Here is a 19,298-nt window from a genome sequence, read left to right as displayed (position 1 = left end):
TTTTGGATTACTTATTTTAACATTATTGTTTATGCTTTTGTTTAGGGGGGGAACCAGACAGCCACTGTTATTGCTCTGTGTTCAATGAGAGATTTTAATCTTGCTCAAGAAACCTGTCAGCTGGCTATAAGAGATGTTGGAGGACTAGAACTTCTTATTAATTTGTTGGATACAGAAGAGATAAAGTGTAAGGTATGAAAATCTTATTAACCGCTTAAGGCCCGGAAGGTTTTACCCTCTTAATATTAAAATATTATGATCCCCGCACTATGTAGTGTGTGGAATGCGTTTATAAGACTGCTGCTGGGATGTAAGGTGTATATTCCCCTCAGGTATCTTTATGTGTGTACCCAGCACTGTTTAGCCATAGCGTGCTTAATATGTATCTCTATTCATTATTTGTGCAGAAACATAATATTTAAATCACAATACAGGGAGTGCAGAATTATTAGGCAAATTAGTATTTTGACCACATCATCCTCTTTATGCATGTTGTCTTACTCCAAGCTGTATAGGCTCGAAAGCCTACTACCAATTAAGCATATTAGGTGATGTGCATCTCTGTAATGAGAAGGGGTGTGGTCTAATGACATCAACACCCTATATCAGGTGTGCATAATTATTAGGCAACTTCCTTTCCTTGGGCAAAATGGGTCAAAAGAAGGACTTGACAGGCTCAGAAAAGTCAAAAAATAGTGAGATATCTTGCAGAGGGATGCAGCACTCTTAAAATTGCAAAGCTTCTGAAGCGTGATCATCGAACAATCAAGCATTTCATTCAAAATAGTCAACAGGGTCGCAAGAAGCGTGTGGAAAAACCAAGGCGCAAAATAACAGCCCATGAACTGAGAAAAGTCAAGCGTGCAGCTGCCAAGATGCCACTTGCCACCAGTTTGGCCATATTTCAGAGCTGCAACATCACTGGAGTGCCCAAAAGCACAAGGTGTGCAATACTCAGAGACATGGCCAAGGTAAGAAAGGCTGAAAGACGACCACCACTGAACAAGACACACAAGCTGAAACATCAAGACTGGGCCAAGAAATATCTCAAGACTGATTTCTCAAAGGTTTTATGGACTGATGAAATGAGAGTGAGTCTTGATGGGCCAGATGGATGGGCCCGTGGCTGGATTGGTAAAGGGCAGAGAGCTCCAGTCCGACTCAGACGCCAGCAAGGTGGAGGTGGAGTACTGGTTTGGGCTGGTATCATCAAAGATGAGCTTGTGGGGCCTTTTCGGGTTGAGGATGGGGTCAAGCTCAACTCCCAGTCCTACTGCCAGTTTCTGGAAGACACCTTCTTCAAGCAGTGGTACAGGAAGAAGTCTGCATCCTTCAAGAAAAACATGATTTTCGTGCAGGACAATGCTCCATCACACGCGTCCAAGTACTCCACAGCGTGGCTGGCAAGAAAGGGTATAAAAGAAGAAAAGCTAATGACATGGCCTCCTTGTTCACCTGATCTGAACCCCATTGAGAACCTGTGGTCCATCATCAAATGTGAGATTTACAAGGAGGGAAAACAGTACACCTCTCTGAACAGTGTCTGGGAGGCTGTGGTTGCTGCTGCACGCAATGTTGATGGTGAACAGATCAAAACACTGACAGAATCCATGGATGGCAGGCTTTTGAGTGTCCTTGCAAAGAAAGGTGGCTATATTGGTCACTGATTTGTTTTTGTTTTGTTTTTGAATGTCAGAAATGTATATTTGTGAATGTTGAGATGTTATATTGGTTTCACTGGTAAAAATAAATAATTGAAATGGGTATACTGTATATTTGATTTTTGTTAAGTTGCCTAATAATTATGCACAGTAATAGTCACCTGCACACACAGATATCCCCCTAAAATAGCTAAAACTAAAAACAAACTTAAAACTACTTCCAAAAATAGTCAGCTTTGATATTAATGAGTTTTTTGGGTTCATTGAGAACATGGTTGTTGTTCAATAATAAAATTAATCCTCAAAAATACTCATTTGTCTAATAATTCTGCACTCCCTGTACATAATACTTTTGAAAAAAATTAAAGTGCAGTCAGTGCAAAAAAATGTGTATGAACAAAAATACCTTTAAAGTGCTGGTTATCCTATTGCTCCAGTGCCAGTATGGTCCAACAAGTGCCATTATGCTTCCCTTCTTCCACCCAGGAAGCTTCTAAGGACGCTTTCTGGATTGAGCGAAACGCATTAAGCAGGTGGATACTTCTGGGTATGTCGCGTCCGCTCTTTGGAAGGCAAACCGCAACTTTTGAATTTCAGAGTGGCATCATTACATGCTCACATGCAAGAGGAGAGTTTTGTAAGTGTGCCATTGGCTTTAATATGTTTTTTTTTTAACAATAAAAACGGAATTACACTATGGATTTCTCCTGGTTCTATCTCCCTACACTCATATGAAGTTCTTGGACCTACCTGCCAGAGTCATAAAAGGAAAAAAAATTTTTTTTGCCAATTGAGGATTATTTTTGAAACACAGGCGTTTTACCCCCCCCCCCCCTAATAACCGGGCCATGTTTTACGATACGGCACTGCGTGACTTCAACTGGCAAGGTGCGATGCTGTACCCAAATAAAAATTATGCCTTTTTTTTCCTACAAATATATTTCTGTTGGTGGTATTTAATCACCTCTACAGTTTTTATTTTTTGCGCTATAAACAAAAAAGAAAAAACCCTATATTTGTTGCTATAAAACACTCCCAATAAAAAAAAATAAAAAAATCAAATTTTTTCATCAATTTAGTACTCTGCCACATATTTTTGGTAAAAAAAATCCCAATACATGTATATTGATTGGTTTGTGTAAAAGTTATCACGTCTAAAGGGGATAGATTTGTGTCATTTTTATTTATTTATTTTTTTACTTGTAATGGCGGTGATCAGCGATTTTTAGTTAGACTATGACATTGCGGTGGACAGATCAGACACCTAACTGACACTTTTGAGGGGACCAGTGACATTGCTACAGTAATCAGTGCTAAAAATATGCACTGTCACTGTACTAATGACACTGGCAGGAAAGGGGTTAACACCAGGGGTGATCAAAGGGTACAGGTACGTTGTTTCGCGTAATAGAGCTGACCTGCCGCAGTAAAACTATGGAGGCTGGTCGGCAAGTCGTTAAACTGAATGTGTAGCAGATATAATTTTTCTTACTTCTAGTTATATAAAAATGAAATAGTTCATGTTTTGATTTCTCTGTTCATATATATACTTTCAACTATTATTTTTTATTATTTTCACTGAATACCTTTCTTTTTTATCCAACACTGAGATCCTAGAACAAAAGAGTTTTGTTGGTGCTTTTTGATGGTATTAGTTATGGCATGCAATAAATTAAGTTAATAATGACTAATTAATAGAGATTTATATCTTTTATATATTTTAATAGAGGGTTTATCAGTACGCTCAAAAATTTCAAAAGATAATGTGCTTGTGTCAAAGGCTAATCATCCTCATAAACACAAGTGATCCTCCACCAGGTAGATTGCTCACTCACCTTGTGGGTAGACCCATATGCAAGTACATACATAGTTAAATAAAACTGATTATTGTAAGCACCTCTGCCAGTGTTTAATAATTTGTTTCATCTTTGTAACTGATACATTTGCTGGAGAGCTTGTTCTTTTGAAAAACAACAGACTTACTGGCCAGATCACTTGGTGAAAATAGAAGAAAGAAAGCCTTAAATTTAAAATTAATGCAGCCATCACATCTAAGAATTGGTAAGCTGTGATATAATAAATGTTTGCTTTTTGGTTTAATACCGCTTTTAATTTTACGTCTAAAAATAGGGTTAGAGATCAGCAGGCTAAGATTTAAAGTCAACACATGTTCCTGAAGTTGCATGAGATGTCTTATTATGTATTTTATATTATTGGCTTTTCTCTTCAGCCATGTTTTTTTTTTTTTTTTATTTCATCTAGATTGGTTCATTGAAGATTTTAAAGGAAATTAGTCATAATTCACAAATAAGATCTGCTATTGCTGACCTTGGAGGACTGCAGATAATGGTGAACATACTTGACTGCCAGGACAAGGATCTGAAATGCCTAGCTGCAGAAACTATTGCAAATGTTGCAAAGTTCAGGCGAGCTCGGCGGACAGTGAGGCAGTATGCTGGCATCAAGAGACTGGTAAGTACTTTGTTGACTGTTTTGATTCATCTGTATTTATTGACTGTTTGGCAGTGATATATGAAAGCATCTAAAAGTCTAAACCATGGTTCTCCAAACTACAATGCTCAGCGCGAATGCAGGCTTCTACAAGATTTTATCTGGCCTGCAGCTAGGGCCAGTGGCCTCTCACACATTTTACTCAGGTCCTTAGGTCTGTTTCTCCACAGTATCCACAACTCCTTCGCCTTCCGTTATCCAGCGCAGATTCCTCCTGCTGCAATGTCATTGGTTGCTAGGGCTGCTGGCATCCTAACAACCAATCACATGCTGATGTACTCAGGACTTTGATGCAAAGGGAATCACTGATGGGGACCCTGATGTGAGGGGGAACTCTGGTGGGGACACTGACGTAAGGGGGGAATCTGATGAGTTTAAGTTCATTTGGAATTTCTTTGCTTTGTCTTACTGAAGAACTCAGTTGTTCCAAACCATATCATGCTGATTATAAATGAATATAAATAAGTAAAATGTATTCATTTATTTACAAAATTGATTTCTATTCATTCTGTGAATATTAGTAAAATTGACAGTGTGGGCCTTATACTGAAAAGTTTGGAGACCCCTGGTTTAAGAGATGGGGTGCAGAGAAAGAACCCTTTCATGCTATGGTTTGGAATGGTATACATCACATATGTCAAACACAAGGCCCGCGTGTGGAATCTGGCCCTCCAGGCCTTGTCATGTGGCCCTCACACCCAGTTTTGCAGCCGGAAATTGGCGGAACTCCATTCTACCACCTCCAATTTTCACCCTCCGCTTCCACTCCCTGCAAAGTGAAGCAAAGCTGCCTACAAAGGGAGGTACTAAAGCCAGGCAAGGTAGGAGAGAGATGCAAGGAAGCTTCGGGGAGGAAATTGGTGTTGCACACTGTGCATAGCGCACACCTAAACCCTGCACTCTGTACACAGTACACCCCTGAACTTTGTACGCAATGCATTTGTGAACCCTGAACTCTACGCATAGTGCACTCCTGAACCCTGCACTCTGTACACAGCACACTCCTGAGCTCTGCACTCTGCACATTATGAGTTCTGCACTCTGTACGTAATGTATTCTTGAACCCAGAACCTTTAACGTATCGCACCCCAGATACAACTGACCCTTTTAGGGCAACCATACTGCTAATGCGGCCCGTGATGAAATGAAGTTTGACACCCCTTGACTACATCAAAGTCATTATTTGGGCAATGTGTATAATCCCTAGTAAGTAGTGTATATATAGCCAAATAGCCAAAACAGTTCTAGTTTTGGATAGTAGGGAAGCATTAGAACCCCTGTCAGATGTTTATTGCTGCCTATTTCCCCTTAGGTACATTAAGCCACTCTATTTGTTTGGAGTCAGAAAGTGATAGAAAATCTCAAATTTTAAATTATCAGAGATGAGGGAAAACCTTTCAATGTCGACACTTGATGACTCTTTAATAGGGGAATACTCCTTATTTTGTAGAGATTTCTTCTCACTTCCTTTTGCATCTCTTAAATAGAAATCCCCAAACAACACACTGACAGCAAAAATGAACTGAAAGGGTTTGACTCTTATTCTATTGTATCCACTTCTTAAGGCCTGGCATGTTTTTCAGTTTTCCTCACAGACTCATAGGTAAAATAACTAGTGCTAAGTGAGATCACTTGAACCTGAGTTGGGCACTATTGCTTAAATTCATATGGCTTTGGCTTTGAACCCAGGAGAACAGTGTTGCTTTGTTAGAGAAACCAACATTTTCTGTCCAAATAACCCTCCGACTGTGAAAATGTGGTTTATTTTATCACAAGCTTTTCTCAAAAGAAAAAACAATAAACCTTAAAAGAGCTGTGTGACTTTTACTGAAGATAAAATGCTGATGTTTTAACACCCGATACTACAACAACGTCCCTTTGTAAGCACTCAGAAAATTGACAATACATGTCCAGCGTTTAATTGTGTTTTGCCAATTTTTTAAATTTCTGGGATTTTCATTATGCTGCAATTTATGGCAGACAGATTTATAACTTGTAAAGTTTATGAGCAGAATTAATTAATCATTGACAGCGGGGCAGTATACTGCATTAGCAGTAGCTCCTCCCACTTTTGGCTTGTACATCTAACTTTTCAATAAGTAATTTTCCAGTTCCATAACTTGGCTCCATTTGAAATGCTTTGGAGGAATAAAAAATTCCATCTGAGATCTTTAAAATGAATATTGGGGGGGGGGGGGGGGGGGACTGGAATGCGACTTTCGTGGGTATGTTCAGTGTCTGGAAAATACCATTTGTTTCAAAGACACTTAATAAAAATTAATCGATGCCTGATGAGAAGACAGTTGTAATTTAAATAAACAAAAACAGCCCTCAGTCTGTTCTCTGTACAACTAACAGAAAAAAAACATGTAAATTTAAAATATGTAGTGACTGTGGTTTGATTTTCATTTACTCCAAATTTTCATGTAAGACAAAATTAAAGTGACCCTGTCACCACTGGGTGAAAATGGAAGTAATGCACCCAGCGTAAGAAAAACTTTACCTGTCTGGTAGGTGGGGTCTTCCCTCTCTTGCACAGTGCCAAATGTCACTTTGATGCACACTGTGTCAGATAGTGTGTCCCCTGCCAAGTGCTGTGGTTCCTCCTGTTAACCCCTACATCACTACCTTATCCTGTAGTGAAGTAGAGGTTGGCAGTAGGAATCGCAGTGCCTGAAAGTGTTGGATAGCAGCTATACTTGAAGCTTTGCAAGAGAGTGAAGATTTAACTCAACACCTTATGAACAGGTAAAGATAAAGGTCCTTATTCCACAGTGTGCTTTTAATTGTATGTTCTTCCAGTGGCAATAGTGTTTTGGTACATTGCAGTCTTTGTTGAACTTTTACCATGACAATCCATGCAGGGAACAGAGCCTATTCCTCTCTAGGGCCTTTGCTTTCTTCCTGCCATTTTCTAACGATATCAGTGTAAAATAGTTTAGGAATTGTTTGATTTAGGAACATCTAACTCTGGGGGTGCTATTCTACAGGCCAAGGATTCTCAATCCCATGCATTTATGCCTATCTGCATACTAACTATGCTCACCCATAATCAGTCTGGAGGAAAAATACATATGCACTCTGCAGGACTATTTAAGTTGGTTGACCTCCACTGCAAGAATTATTAGAGGTTGGCTGTGTATTGACTGGCAAGATGCTACAATCCCTTTCATTAGCCTTCTGAAAGCCCACACTGTCACTAGAAAAACTATTTTTATAAGACAAAAAATCAAGCTATAATGAGTGTACTTTTACTTTGGTGGCAGTAAGCCCTGGATAACCTTTGCAGATTGTTCAATGATTTTACTTATTGCCTGCAGTATTTCAGCATTGAAATAATCAGATTTCAGCTGCTGGTTAGCAAATCTGAGGATGTTGCTTTCTATGTTGGCATAAGCTCTACCAACAAGAGTTAAGCTCCACACATCTTGCTTTTGTCCATCAATAATACCCAGATGGCCACTGAGATAGTATCACTGAATAGGGTGCAGCAAGAAGACAAAGCAGAGCATGGGAACCCACTAAAGTTAAGGATGAGAGGACACCTAGAGTCTGATAGCTGTTGCTCTGTCAACTGTCTGACCCTTAACCACTATACACCCAGAAGTTAGGAAACAGCTTAAGACCCCGTTCACACAGGGGCGACGCTACTTGAAGTCGCGGTGCACAACCTCGGCGCGACATGCACGACTTCATATCATTGAAGTCAATGCAGGTCGCCTCCAGGTCGCCCCAAAGTAGTACAGGACCCTTTTTCTAAGTCGGAGCGACTTGTGTCGCTCCTATTAGAACAGGTCCTGTGCTAATCAATGGCAGGCGACCCACCGCGACTTGTCAGGCGACGCTAGTGTGAATGGGGACTAAGTAGATCACTGGGCAGCAAATATCAGACTTTGGGTGACATTTCATCCCTGACCTAAGTTGATGGGTCATGTACTTAAATCCTTGTTTACCTTTGTTACTAAAGGCTAGGCCTCCCAAGATACATACAAAATATTTAGATATTTGCATAAGCCCAAATGTGACTTTACGTGAATTTCTTTTTTGTCTTAATTTATTCCATAATGTCTTCAAGGTGGGACTATTGGACTATGTTCCCATGAGATCCTCTAACTTGACTCCAGAGCAGGAGAAGGACATTGAGGTGGCACGTTGTGGAGCCTTGGCTCTTTGGAGCTGTTCTAAAAGTACAAGGAATAAAGAAGCCATTCGTAAAGCTGGAGGAATCCCGCTACTAGCAAGAATGCTTAAATCTCCTCATTCAAACATGTTGATACCTGTGGTGGGCACTTTGCAGGAATGTGCTTCAGAGGTAAGTATATTTTCCTGTTTCTACACAACAGCACTCCTATTAAAGATTCTAAGATTTTCTTCTCATAGATTTTGAGGAAATTTTTAGGCTTATAATGATCATACATTTACAATGGGATGTATGACAAATCAAGCTGTGTGGACTTTTTATGAGATCAATTTAAAAAAGAAGCAGGTGGATAGGTTAGGATTTTTTTGGTAGCTTTTCATGGGTTTTTAGCTTTGTTTGAAAAAAATTATGAATATTGCATTTTACATTTTTTTTTTAATTTTCATTTTAATTTTTTTATGAGCATGCAAAAATGTAATAGATTAAACACTTACATCATTTAAATGCTGGCTGTATTTTGGGTCAGATTATAAAAAAAAAAAAAACATAGCCACTTCTTAAGTGGTACCATCAAAAGAAAATACCCACAAATAGGTCATTATTCAACAAGACAAAAGATTAAAAGGCACAGTTTAGTGATCAATTATTTATGTAGTGTGAAATTAAATCGAAATTAATACCGATCACTGCACTTTGCATTAAAATTTATACTATACACAAATCAATATAGTAGATGTTAGCATAATTAAATTACAAGATTTTGGGATTAAAAAATTTACCTGTGGCTTCATTGTAAAGATTCTCAGATCTGTGAGCATTGAGATGATTTGGTTACATTAAGGCTACATTCACACCTGAGCGTAGCGTTTTCGCGCGTTTTTACTGCGATTTTTACCGTGATTTTACTGCGATTTTTACCGCGATTTACAGGCATTTTTACAGGCGTTTTTTGTGCAGGCATTTTTAGATTGAATAGAAACCAATGGAAAACGCCTGTAATCTGCCCAAAAAGAAGCTCATGTACTTTTTTGAGCGTTGGGCGTTTTGCTTACAGCGTCAAAACGCTCAGATGTGAACAGGGGCCATTGAAATGAATAGGATTTGTCTTGTTGGGCGTTTTGAGAGCTGATCCTAGAGCAGAAAAACTCCCCAAAAACGCCCAAAAACGCCTACATGTGAACGTAGCCTAAAGACTGCAGACAGTTTATTATTTACCATTTAGCAGAGCCAAATTCCAAATAGGATGCTAGTAGTAAATATGGCCGCCTCCATATATATATATATATATACAATAAACACTGTACACAATCAGGGTTTAAAAAAAAAAAATTATACAATAATAAGATTAAAGTAAAAGGATTTTTATCATACAGTATTTCAAAACAGAAACATTCCAAAGACTCAGTTGTCCTTTGAAATATACCCGTGTGTTAAATGCAAAAATGTTCAGTTAAAAAAAGTCACAGGCAAAAAATAATAGTTATATATTAAACCATTTTGAGGCAAAACACGATCAAGTATAGGGTTTAACGATACATTTTAAGCAGTTTAACAAACAGTGGAAAATTACATTTGATATAACAAGTCAGATAGGAACATAAATTTTAAAATGGTCCTAAAGCCTATATTCATAATATTATTATAGCATAATATTAAATGTAAATCTGACCTATTGGTCGTTTTTATCTTGGCACGAGTCTAGCTGTATAACTGCGGTTTTATATTTTTATGTTTTTGACTTTTCTTCCCCAGAAGAGCATAAAATGAGAATGTTATATTTTTCTATGAAATAACCTTTTACTCTGTTTTCCACATAAGTTCTAAATATGGTGTATCGGAAGATTGGAGTCCCCTGATACGCCAGGCTAAACATCTGTGCGAAAACTAATTGAAACTTCTTCTGTTAAATCCTCCATTAGTGTTTATTACGGAATGGATGGTTATAAGGTTACCATCCAAGCTGAATGGTCTTCTGATTAACCTTTTGTTTGGTACTTAAATAATTAAAACAGCATGATGATGTAAAGTTTGGATGATTCTCTGAAGAATGGGCAATTTCAGGCTCAACTATTTTATTAAGCTTTGTAAAGTGATAGCAGGTCAGACGATGTAACCACCGTTTTTTTGCCATTAACTTATTGAACTCTGTTTAATGTGTTAAGATATCTATTTGTACAGTATATATTAGTGCGGTTTTTATAGAGCTCTCATATAGTGTTTAGTCTTGACTACAAAACCACATGAAAATAAAGCAAAAAGCAGATTTGTAGAAGCAATAATGTTCCTCTAAGACAAATTCAAAAGGTGGTGGCTATATAAGAAACAGAAAAGGCAGAAATCACAATATGTTTTCCTCTTTCATAGAGAATGTGGAAAAATATTACATATACCACGATCATACTGTTTGGCAGGAATGTCAATCACTTGTCAATCAGCTGTGTTACCAGCTCTGGGGGAGGGGAAAGCCAGAGCTGGTTGCTGTTTGAACAGCAAAGCAGCCTGCTATTCAAGGATCCTGAGGGACTATAGAGTAGGAGACCTGCTGTGGTGCCCTTTGTAAAAGGTAAATAGCAACCAATTTTTTTTCTCCACATCTTCACTTTAGAGCAAACCTGTGTTTTTCTATGCAAGACAAAGCAACAGGTTAACATCAATGCCCTTTCCCTAGCAATACAAATTTATCTTTTCTCTGCTTCCCATTACTCTTAAAATACCTGGTACTTCCATGTATGGATGTGGATGAGCACATGACTCACACCCCTTCCTTTTGTGTGACAGCATTAGCTTAATGTCATCCCAAAATTGGTTGCTATTTACCTTTTACAAAGGGCACCACACCAGGTCTCCTACTCTTTAGTGAGGAAACAGTCTTCAACCCTGTTTACGCTCTGACTAAAGGGATTCCTCTCTTGGCAGCTGAAGTTTTATGAAGATCCTAATTTTCCTGTAAAGGTTGGGCTTGGTCCCACTCCCTCCAACCTTTAACTCCTCCATATTGATCATAGAGGCTTTCAATCACATTAAAGGACCTACACAAAATCTTTGTAGGTGGGAGGGAGTGAAGTCATGTGTGACTTCCAGGATGCATCTGGCTTTGCGATTTTTAATTGATAATTTTTACATAAAAAACTGACCATTTTTATGCAACTTTTTAAAGGTAACCTCCAAGTGTGCATTATTTTGTCATATGGTAATCATCTATTAAAACCTGGTTTAGACTTAACTCTAGTTAACCTAGTTAGTACAAAAAAAAAAAAATCATTTAATCAAAAACACCACAAGATGCCTTCTTTCTCAAAGCAGCTTAACCAAACTAACTAGGGTTAAGTCTAAACCAGGTTTTTATGCAATTGTTTTGTGATTTAATATAGCACTGGTGACTCCCCTTATCATATTGCTTAATTAGTGAAAAGTGGGTCTTTGAGGATATTTTCTTTGGTGGTTCAATCCTTTATTAACTCCATTCCCCTGCCTAAAACAAGCAGCCAAGCCAACCATTGTGCAGGTATGACGCCTGCTTTTGGTCCCCTCCATTGCCATGTATAGTTCCAGTTCATAGAATATCAGGCCTCACTCCCCTAATCTGTACTGCCTTGTAGTAACTTTTTTTAAACAAATGGACAAAATACTCCACTGACTATCTTTCTTTAACACGTTTCATCCTCTAGTGGGCTTAATCCTAGAGCTGTAATATGCATGTTTGCCATATACTCAGGATCAATTTGCTTCTAGGTAAATCTGTTCAATGTCTGTTTTTTTTTTTAATTTATATTTTAATGGAGAATACATTTAACAATGTCAGGGGCCACAACATTTGGCCAAAGAAAGAATTGCCAATTACATTATACAGTTTGTAAACATGGTTTAAAAGTAAACTATCAGGGCCGTGTCTAGAAAGGAGTCACAGCAAGTACCAGGATGGATGGATAGCAAGGGCCTTAATTAGCAGATTTTAATGCATATTCCAATTTAAATGGAGGATATAGAATTAATTGGAGGGTGGGTCACTAACTATCATTGTAGTTTGATGCTAGTGGGTATATTGGAAGCACTTAATTACTGTTTCATATCTTTAATAATAAAGCTTATGTAAGACATGGGTGCTCCAGAAATCTCTGATCTTAACATGGAAATATCACTTTTCAGCTTCAGAGTTTTGGCATGCCCTTCACCAAGATAAACCTCTCTTAAACCTCTCTTATATCTGTGCAATTTCCTTTAGCATTACTAACAAATATGTAGTGTGAGGAACAACCCCAACAACCCATTTATTGTATATAAGGTATTACTTGATGCTACCTAAAGGTGTTAAAATCAGATTGGAAGATGTGTGGCCATCTTTGTGTCAGCTTGACTATGTTGACTAAGTCAGAAGAAAGAGAAGGAGCACTTCCAAAATTGTTTTGGTTCTATCCTGAGGCTTTTTTTTTGGGTTGCTCTATGCAATATATCCGTTCAGTACAAAGGCACTTCCATCTATTGGTTCCATGTGAGTTCCATGTGACTCTGTGGAATTACACCTGTCTAGGGGTTCAGCACCAAATACCTACCATTTATGTTAGATATATCATAGGTTTACTTTAAAGTATATCTAAACCCAAAACCAGCAACTGTATCAGGACATCAGAAACACGAAGAAGTAGTAAAGGACTCTATCCCTCTGCTTTTCTCCATAACAAAGGGGTATGGTTCTGTAGTCCTCAGAGACAGCTAAGAACAATGTAGCTGATATCAGCACAGACAGAAAGCCCAGAAAGTTATCAGCTCAAAAGATTTCTGACACTGTCACAGGTTCTTTTTTAGGGTTCACATATCCTTTAAATGAGCAATGAGATAGCATGTCCTGTGCTTGGTGAGGAGATTACACTCTTCTTTATAAATTGCATATACAAGTCAAGAAGGGATATTTTTCTTTATTTATCAATTTATTTATTTCACATTCTCTACCTATTTTTCAGCCAAGTTACAGGCTTGCGATTAAGACAGAGAAAATGATTGAAGATTTAGTAAAAAACTTGAACAGTGAAAACCAAGAGCTACAGATGCATTGTGCTAGTGCTATCTTTAAGGTACTTCTTTATTACATTATTTTCTGCTGTTTATCATTCTGCAGTCAGAATGCTATCTATCTTTGCCTAAATACAACTTTGATGGAGAAAAGAACATTATTGTGTTTTAGTATATAGAGGGGGATTAACCGCGCTTAAAGAAAATAATATTGAACAGCAGCAACTTCAAGTGTGACCACACCCTGTAGAATATTTGTAAATTAAGTTGCGCTAAGTGTGATAAATGGAGATGTAAAGTCCATAAAGTCCCAATAGTAAATGATGATGACAAAATCCTAGATGTAATCCTGGACCAGACTCCCTTAAGGGTATAGGCTTACCAGATTCAGGTAAGAGAAAAGCAGATGCTCAATGAATCTTGTCACCTTGATAGAAGATCCAGGCCCACGTGAGCGGTAGACTCAATGGTCATTGGATCATGAAAAAAATGTAAAATACGCAATAGCGTAAAACCCAACAAATAGGTAAATATCACCAATGTGACTTGAGAATAACGTGTGTAAAAATTAGACCACCACCAAAGATTCTTATTATCAGTGGACAAGTGTATATTAAAGAAAATGGTGTGTGTTAAATACCCCTTACCAAATATAAATAAGGGTAGGTGTATATAAACCAATAAATAATTCCAGCTGAAGTTGCCTCTTACCAGACGACAATAATGGATGTGCCAAAGTGAAAAAAAACAATGATGAAAGATAGGTGTAAAACCATCACCAGCTAGATGAGCCTCTTACCATGTGAACGAAATCAAAAATGTGTAAAATCAGATTCCAATAAGACACCAAGATTCAGTACCGAAAAGGAACCAGTAGGGGTCACCTCTTACCAGATCTTTAGATCAACCACGCTTGTATGATATTAATTGGTTGGGGGTCCGACAACAGACTCGAGCAACTGATCCTCAGATGTTCCCAATGTTCACCATTCAAAAAGAGAGAGAGAGGCTCCCATAGCGTAAAACAGTAAAATTTATTCCAAAAATAAAAGCAAGAACACTCACAAAAACCAGGATGGAATGAGCAATTGTATACAGCCGCCGGCCGAACGGCTTCGCTCGCCCGCACTCTCTGGTCGCGATCGGATGACGTCAGTACGCCGTGCCCTGACGACGTTTCGTCACAGATGACGTTTTCAAAGGTGAAAACGTCATCTGTGACGAAACGTCGTCAGGGCACGGCGTACTGACGTCATCCGATCGCGACCAGAGAGTGCGGGCGAGCGAAGCCGTTCGGCCGGCGGCTGTATACAATTGCTCATTCCATCCTGGTTTTTGTGAGTGTTCTTGCTTTTATTTTTGGAATAAATTTTACTGTTTTACGCTATGGGAGCCTCTCTCTCTCTTTTTGAATGGTGAACATTGGGAACATCTGAGGATCAGTTGCTCGAGTCTGTTGTCGGACCCCCAACCAATTAATATCATACAAGCGTGGTTGATCTAAAGATCTGGTAAGAGGTGACCCCTACTGGTTCCTTTTCGGTACTGAATCTTGGTGTCTTATTGGAATCTGATTTTACACATTTTTGATTTCGTTCACATGGTAAGAGGCTCATCTAGCTGGTGATGGTTTTACACCTATCTTTCATCATTGTTTTTTTCACTTTGGCACATCCATTATTGTCGTCTGGTAAGAGGCAACTTCAGCTGGAATTATTTATTGGTTTATATACACCTACCCTTATTTATATTTGGTAAGGGGTATTTAACACACACCATTTTCTTTAATATACACTTGTCCACTGATAATAAGAATCTTTGGTGGTGGTCTAATTTTTACACACGTTATTCTCAAGTCACATTGGTGATATTTACCTATTTGTTGGGTTTTACGCTATTGCGTATTTTACATTTTTTTCATGATCCAATGACCATTGAGTCTACCGCTCACGTGGGCCTGGATCTTCTATCAAGGTGACAAGATTCATTGAGCATCTGCTTTTCTCTTACCTGAATCTGGTAAGCCTATACCCTTAAGGGAGTCTGGTCCAGGATTACATCTAGGATTTTGTCATCATCATTTACTATTGGGACTTTATGGACTTTACATCTCCATTTATCACACTTAGCGCAACTTAACAAACAATTATTGTGTTTTATTGTATCGATTTTTAGACTGTATTAAAATGATTCTGCTTAAAGTGTAATTAAATCCATGACCCTGCAATCACTATATCTGGTCTCCCACAGTACACAGAACGTGGAAATGCAATTATTTTAGTGAATATAAACTGCTAAATATCTTTTATCATCAGCAGTATATAGCAGTCTTATGACTTCTATCAGTGTCTGGTTAAAGCTTGTAGGAGGAGTTTTCCTTCTATTTTGACAGTCCTGTGAGTCTGCAGGACCCCTGGCCCACTGTCTGGTCCTGTGCTGATTGGCCCTGTGCTGATCACATGCACCCTCCCAAGAAAAGAAAAACTCTCTAGCAATACACACTAAACTGAGCATGTGCAGAGTGCCCCAAAGGCTAGGAGATAGATTGGGGACAGTAATATAAGAGGAGAATCAGAGAGGACAGGATCAAACTGCCTTTTTACACCATGTGGAGGATTAACTCCTCAGGTTCCACAGTGAGCATAACTTGCATGCTTTACTGCAAATAAAGACTGATTTTACCATTGTGGGTTTAGTAATATTTTAAGTGAAACTATTTGTTTTCAGTTATTATCATATGTACTACCTAACTTGCCAGCATCCTTCTGTACACTCTGCCAGTGTAATTGGCATGATCCAGCTATCAACCAGGCCACACTCTGTTTCAGGAATGTGGACAATGGTTCCTCTGTGAATGGATTGCAAAACAGTGGTGCCAGGGTTTATTCATAAATACATTACAACAATGTTGATATAATAGATTTTGTTTAGTGTTTTCATGCAGTGCAAAGTCTTGTCCTTTTATATAAAAAAGTAAAATCCACCAGTAACTGATAAGTTAAAGTAATTGTAAAGTCTTGTTTTTTTTTAAATAACAAACATGTTATACCTACCAGTTGGGTTTGCACAGAGCAGCCTGGATCCTCCTCTTCTCGGGTCCCTCTTCGGCTCTCCTGGCCCCTTCCACCTATTGAGTGCCCCCACAGCAGGCAGCTTGCTATGGGGGCACCCGAGCCAAGTCACAGCTCCCTGTTTCTTTTCAGACATGGAGCCGAGATCTGTCCCCGCCCCCTCTCTCTCCTGAGTGGCCAAATTATTTTGGTTGACATCTGTCTTGGCCATTACAAGGGTGCGCCACTCTCACTCCTAGATTTTCAGTTACTTCCTATTATGGAGACCTCAACTGGAGAGGTGAAAATACTCTTGCTCTAGTATTAGAAATAATATTAAAAGTTGGGCAGAAGGGATAACAGCATTGCCAGGTCACCTCTTTCTAACAGCTAGTCCCTCTGTGGTTACTTTTGCTGACCCCTACTCATTGCAGGACGCAATAATGAAGCAGGGGTCGATGGGAGGAACCCTAGCAGCAAGCAGGGGCATGCATTTGGAAGTGTGGAGTCGGTTCAGTGACAGGAGCTCTGCGAAAGTGTAAAGTTTTAACAAATGGGTCAACAAAAAAGTATATATAAAGCTGCTTTCTTTTCAGTGCAGTGTCTATATAATGTTATTGAACCTCTGACAGAGTCACTTTAGCCCCAGTTCACATATATGCAGTGTGGGAAATGCAGCGAATCCTGAGTGTTTCCGACACTGCATTGAAATTGCACTCTGTTCATGTGTTCTGCCACCGGTGTCCATGTTAAAAAACATGAAGCCCCAAAACAGGTCGCAGAACGCAGTGTGATTGCAAGAATCGGATGGCAGGGGTGTGAACACCCATACCATCCAATATTGGTGCTTTTGCTTCTGCTGCAAAAAAAGAAAAGATGCCTTAGCCTGAGTTTACATTTGTGCGTAAAGCACAATTGTGAACTCAGGCCCAGGCATCCAATTCGGATAGGAAGTGCACCTCATTCTTATTCAAATCACATACGATTCTTTGCAGTGCGATTTGAGCCCATTCATTTTGTATAGTCTCAATTCACACTGCACAAAAAAGGTGCAGGCATCTTTTTCTTTGCCGCACCAGAACCAGATCACATGGGTTCAAACCTATGCGATCTGGTTCTTGCAATCGCCCTGCTTTTTGTGACCTGTTTTGAGTTGTCATTAGTTTACCATTGACACCAGTGGCAGATTGCTTAAACAGAGTGCCATTTCAATGTGGTTTGGGACACGCTCAGGATTCACTGTGTTTCCGGCACCACATATATGTGAACCGGGGCTGCAACTTTTTTGTGTGGTGCGGTGCGAATTGAGCCCATACAAAATAAATGTGCTCAAACTGTACTGCAAAGAATCGCATGTGATTTGAATAGGAATGCATTGCAATTCCTAACCAAAGCATATGTGGTGTTCCACACCGCACAAGTGTGAACCCAGGCTAAAGGTAGAGGTATATTTAAAAATTAAAAAAAAAAAAGAATAAAACTGCCAGTGGAATACATTGCTTTGTTCAGTCTTTATTTGATGGAAAGAAAACATCTGTAACTGTCTAACTTCCTAGTTTAGCCTAACCATGGCTAGTATTAATGCCCCAAAGAGAGAGATGAACAGCACTGTAATACACTTGAGATTGTCCAAATGTACAAGCAGGATAAAGGCAGCACAGTGAAATATAATGGTGTTTTAGTTATACCAGCATTTCAGATCCAAGCCAAAGTGTTTGTTGAAATTAAACTTTTTTTTCTTCACCTCATTTGGCATGCCACTCTTTCATTTTGTCTCCTCCAACGATCCCCATAATGATGTCCGCACATTATGTTTTATTTGATTTTGCAACTTACATATGTTGTGGTTTAAGTGACGACAAAAATTTTTTTTTTTCCAAGGCGTTTCAGCGTACCCGGTGTTTGTCTGGGTTTCTCTATTTATTTTATTGCTTTGCTCCCTTAGTCTTTACCCTCCTTACTGCCTGGGTATTGTTTATGACATCAGTTTTTATGATTATGATTGCTGCCAGCATTCTTCTTTGTGTAAGTCATCCACTTTGTCTCTTATAATTCAAGTGGCAGCAGCTATTTTATTTTTGTAATTGATGTCATATTAAATGTTCAAGTATTATGAAATGGATAACATGAACAGAGATGCATTGGCAGTACTACAGAAGCCACAGGCAAGCCATAATCACCAATTCCCACTCCATAAGGCAATTCATATTACCGAAGCCTGCGAATCTTATTACTTAGGCAGCTGATTCGCAAACACTAAAACTGATAAAGTTTTCTGGAAAATTAATGCTGTGTATGAGATGGGGAATCTTTCTCAAATTTCTTTTTGTTTGTGATGTACAGTGTGCGGAGGATGAGGAGACCCGGGATCTGGTGAGACAATATGGAGGGCTGCAGCCCTTAGCCATGCTGCTTAACAAGTTTGACAATAAGGAGCTATTAGCGGCAGTGACTGGTGCCATCTGGAAGTGTTCCATCAGCCGGGATAATGTGACAAAGTATGAGTAACATTTTGATTTTGTCTTTTTTTTAACATAGCCGATGTGTGTTTTGCATTATCTAAATCCCAGACAGTGATAATGTTCGATTTAAAAGCCGTTTTGGGCCATTGCTGGCCAGCTGGTGGAGTTGAAAGAAGGTCAGGGACAGGGTGAGGGATTTCGTTCAGAAGAAGAGGACAAGATCGGTGAGTAATGAAAGTAACAGGGAGCCGAAATTAGGTCTTTGGCTTGAGGAACAAGTGCCTAGACGGCAAAGATCAGATTGACACAATAAGCACCTTTCAGGAGCACTTATATACATCAAACCGTCTCAGAGGGAATCATTTAAAGATCAGTCTCGGTGATAAGCAGCTGTTGGCGAAAGAGCCAGAACAATCAAATATCTCCAGTCATCAAATCTTCACATAACTTATTGCTAGCCTACACA

The 19,298-nt window shown here is 38.9% G+C and overlaps 1 protein-coding gene across 1 annotated transcript in view; it reads left to right on the top strand.

Annotated features, from left to right (window-relative positions):
• The window catches only part of ODAD2 (outer dynein arm docking complex subunit 2), a 215,893-nt gene that overhangs the window by 93,061 nt on the left and 103,534 nt on the right, over positions 1-19,298 (top strand). Inside the window, exons 11-15 of the mRNA XM_082259693.1 lie at positions 46-192; positions 3,924-4,133; positions 8,248-8,484; positions 13,272-13,382; positions 18,714-18,868. Of these exons, the coding sequence (XP_082115819.1) occupies positions 46-192; positions 3,924-4,133; positions 8,248-8,484; positions 13,272-13,382; positions 18,714-18,868 (860 nt within the window). The remainder of the gene's footprint in view (positions 1-45; positions 193-3,923; positions 4,134-8,247; positions 8,485-13,271; positions 13,383-18,713; positions 18,869-19,298) is intronic.

Source organism: Pelophylax lessonae (genome assembly GCF_965119305.1).
Source record: "Pelophylax lessonae genome assembly, chromosome: 5".
Classification (NCBI taxonomy): domain Eukaryota; kingdom Metazoa; phylum Chordata; class Amphibia; order Anura; family Ranidae; genus Pelophylax; species Pelophylax lessonae.
This window is presented reverse-complemented; position numbering and strand designations above follow the sequence as displayed.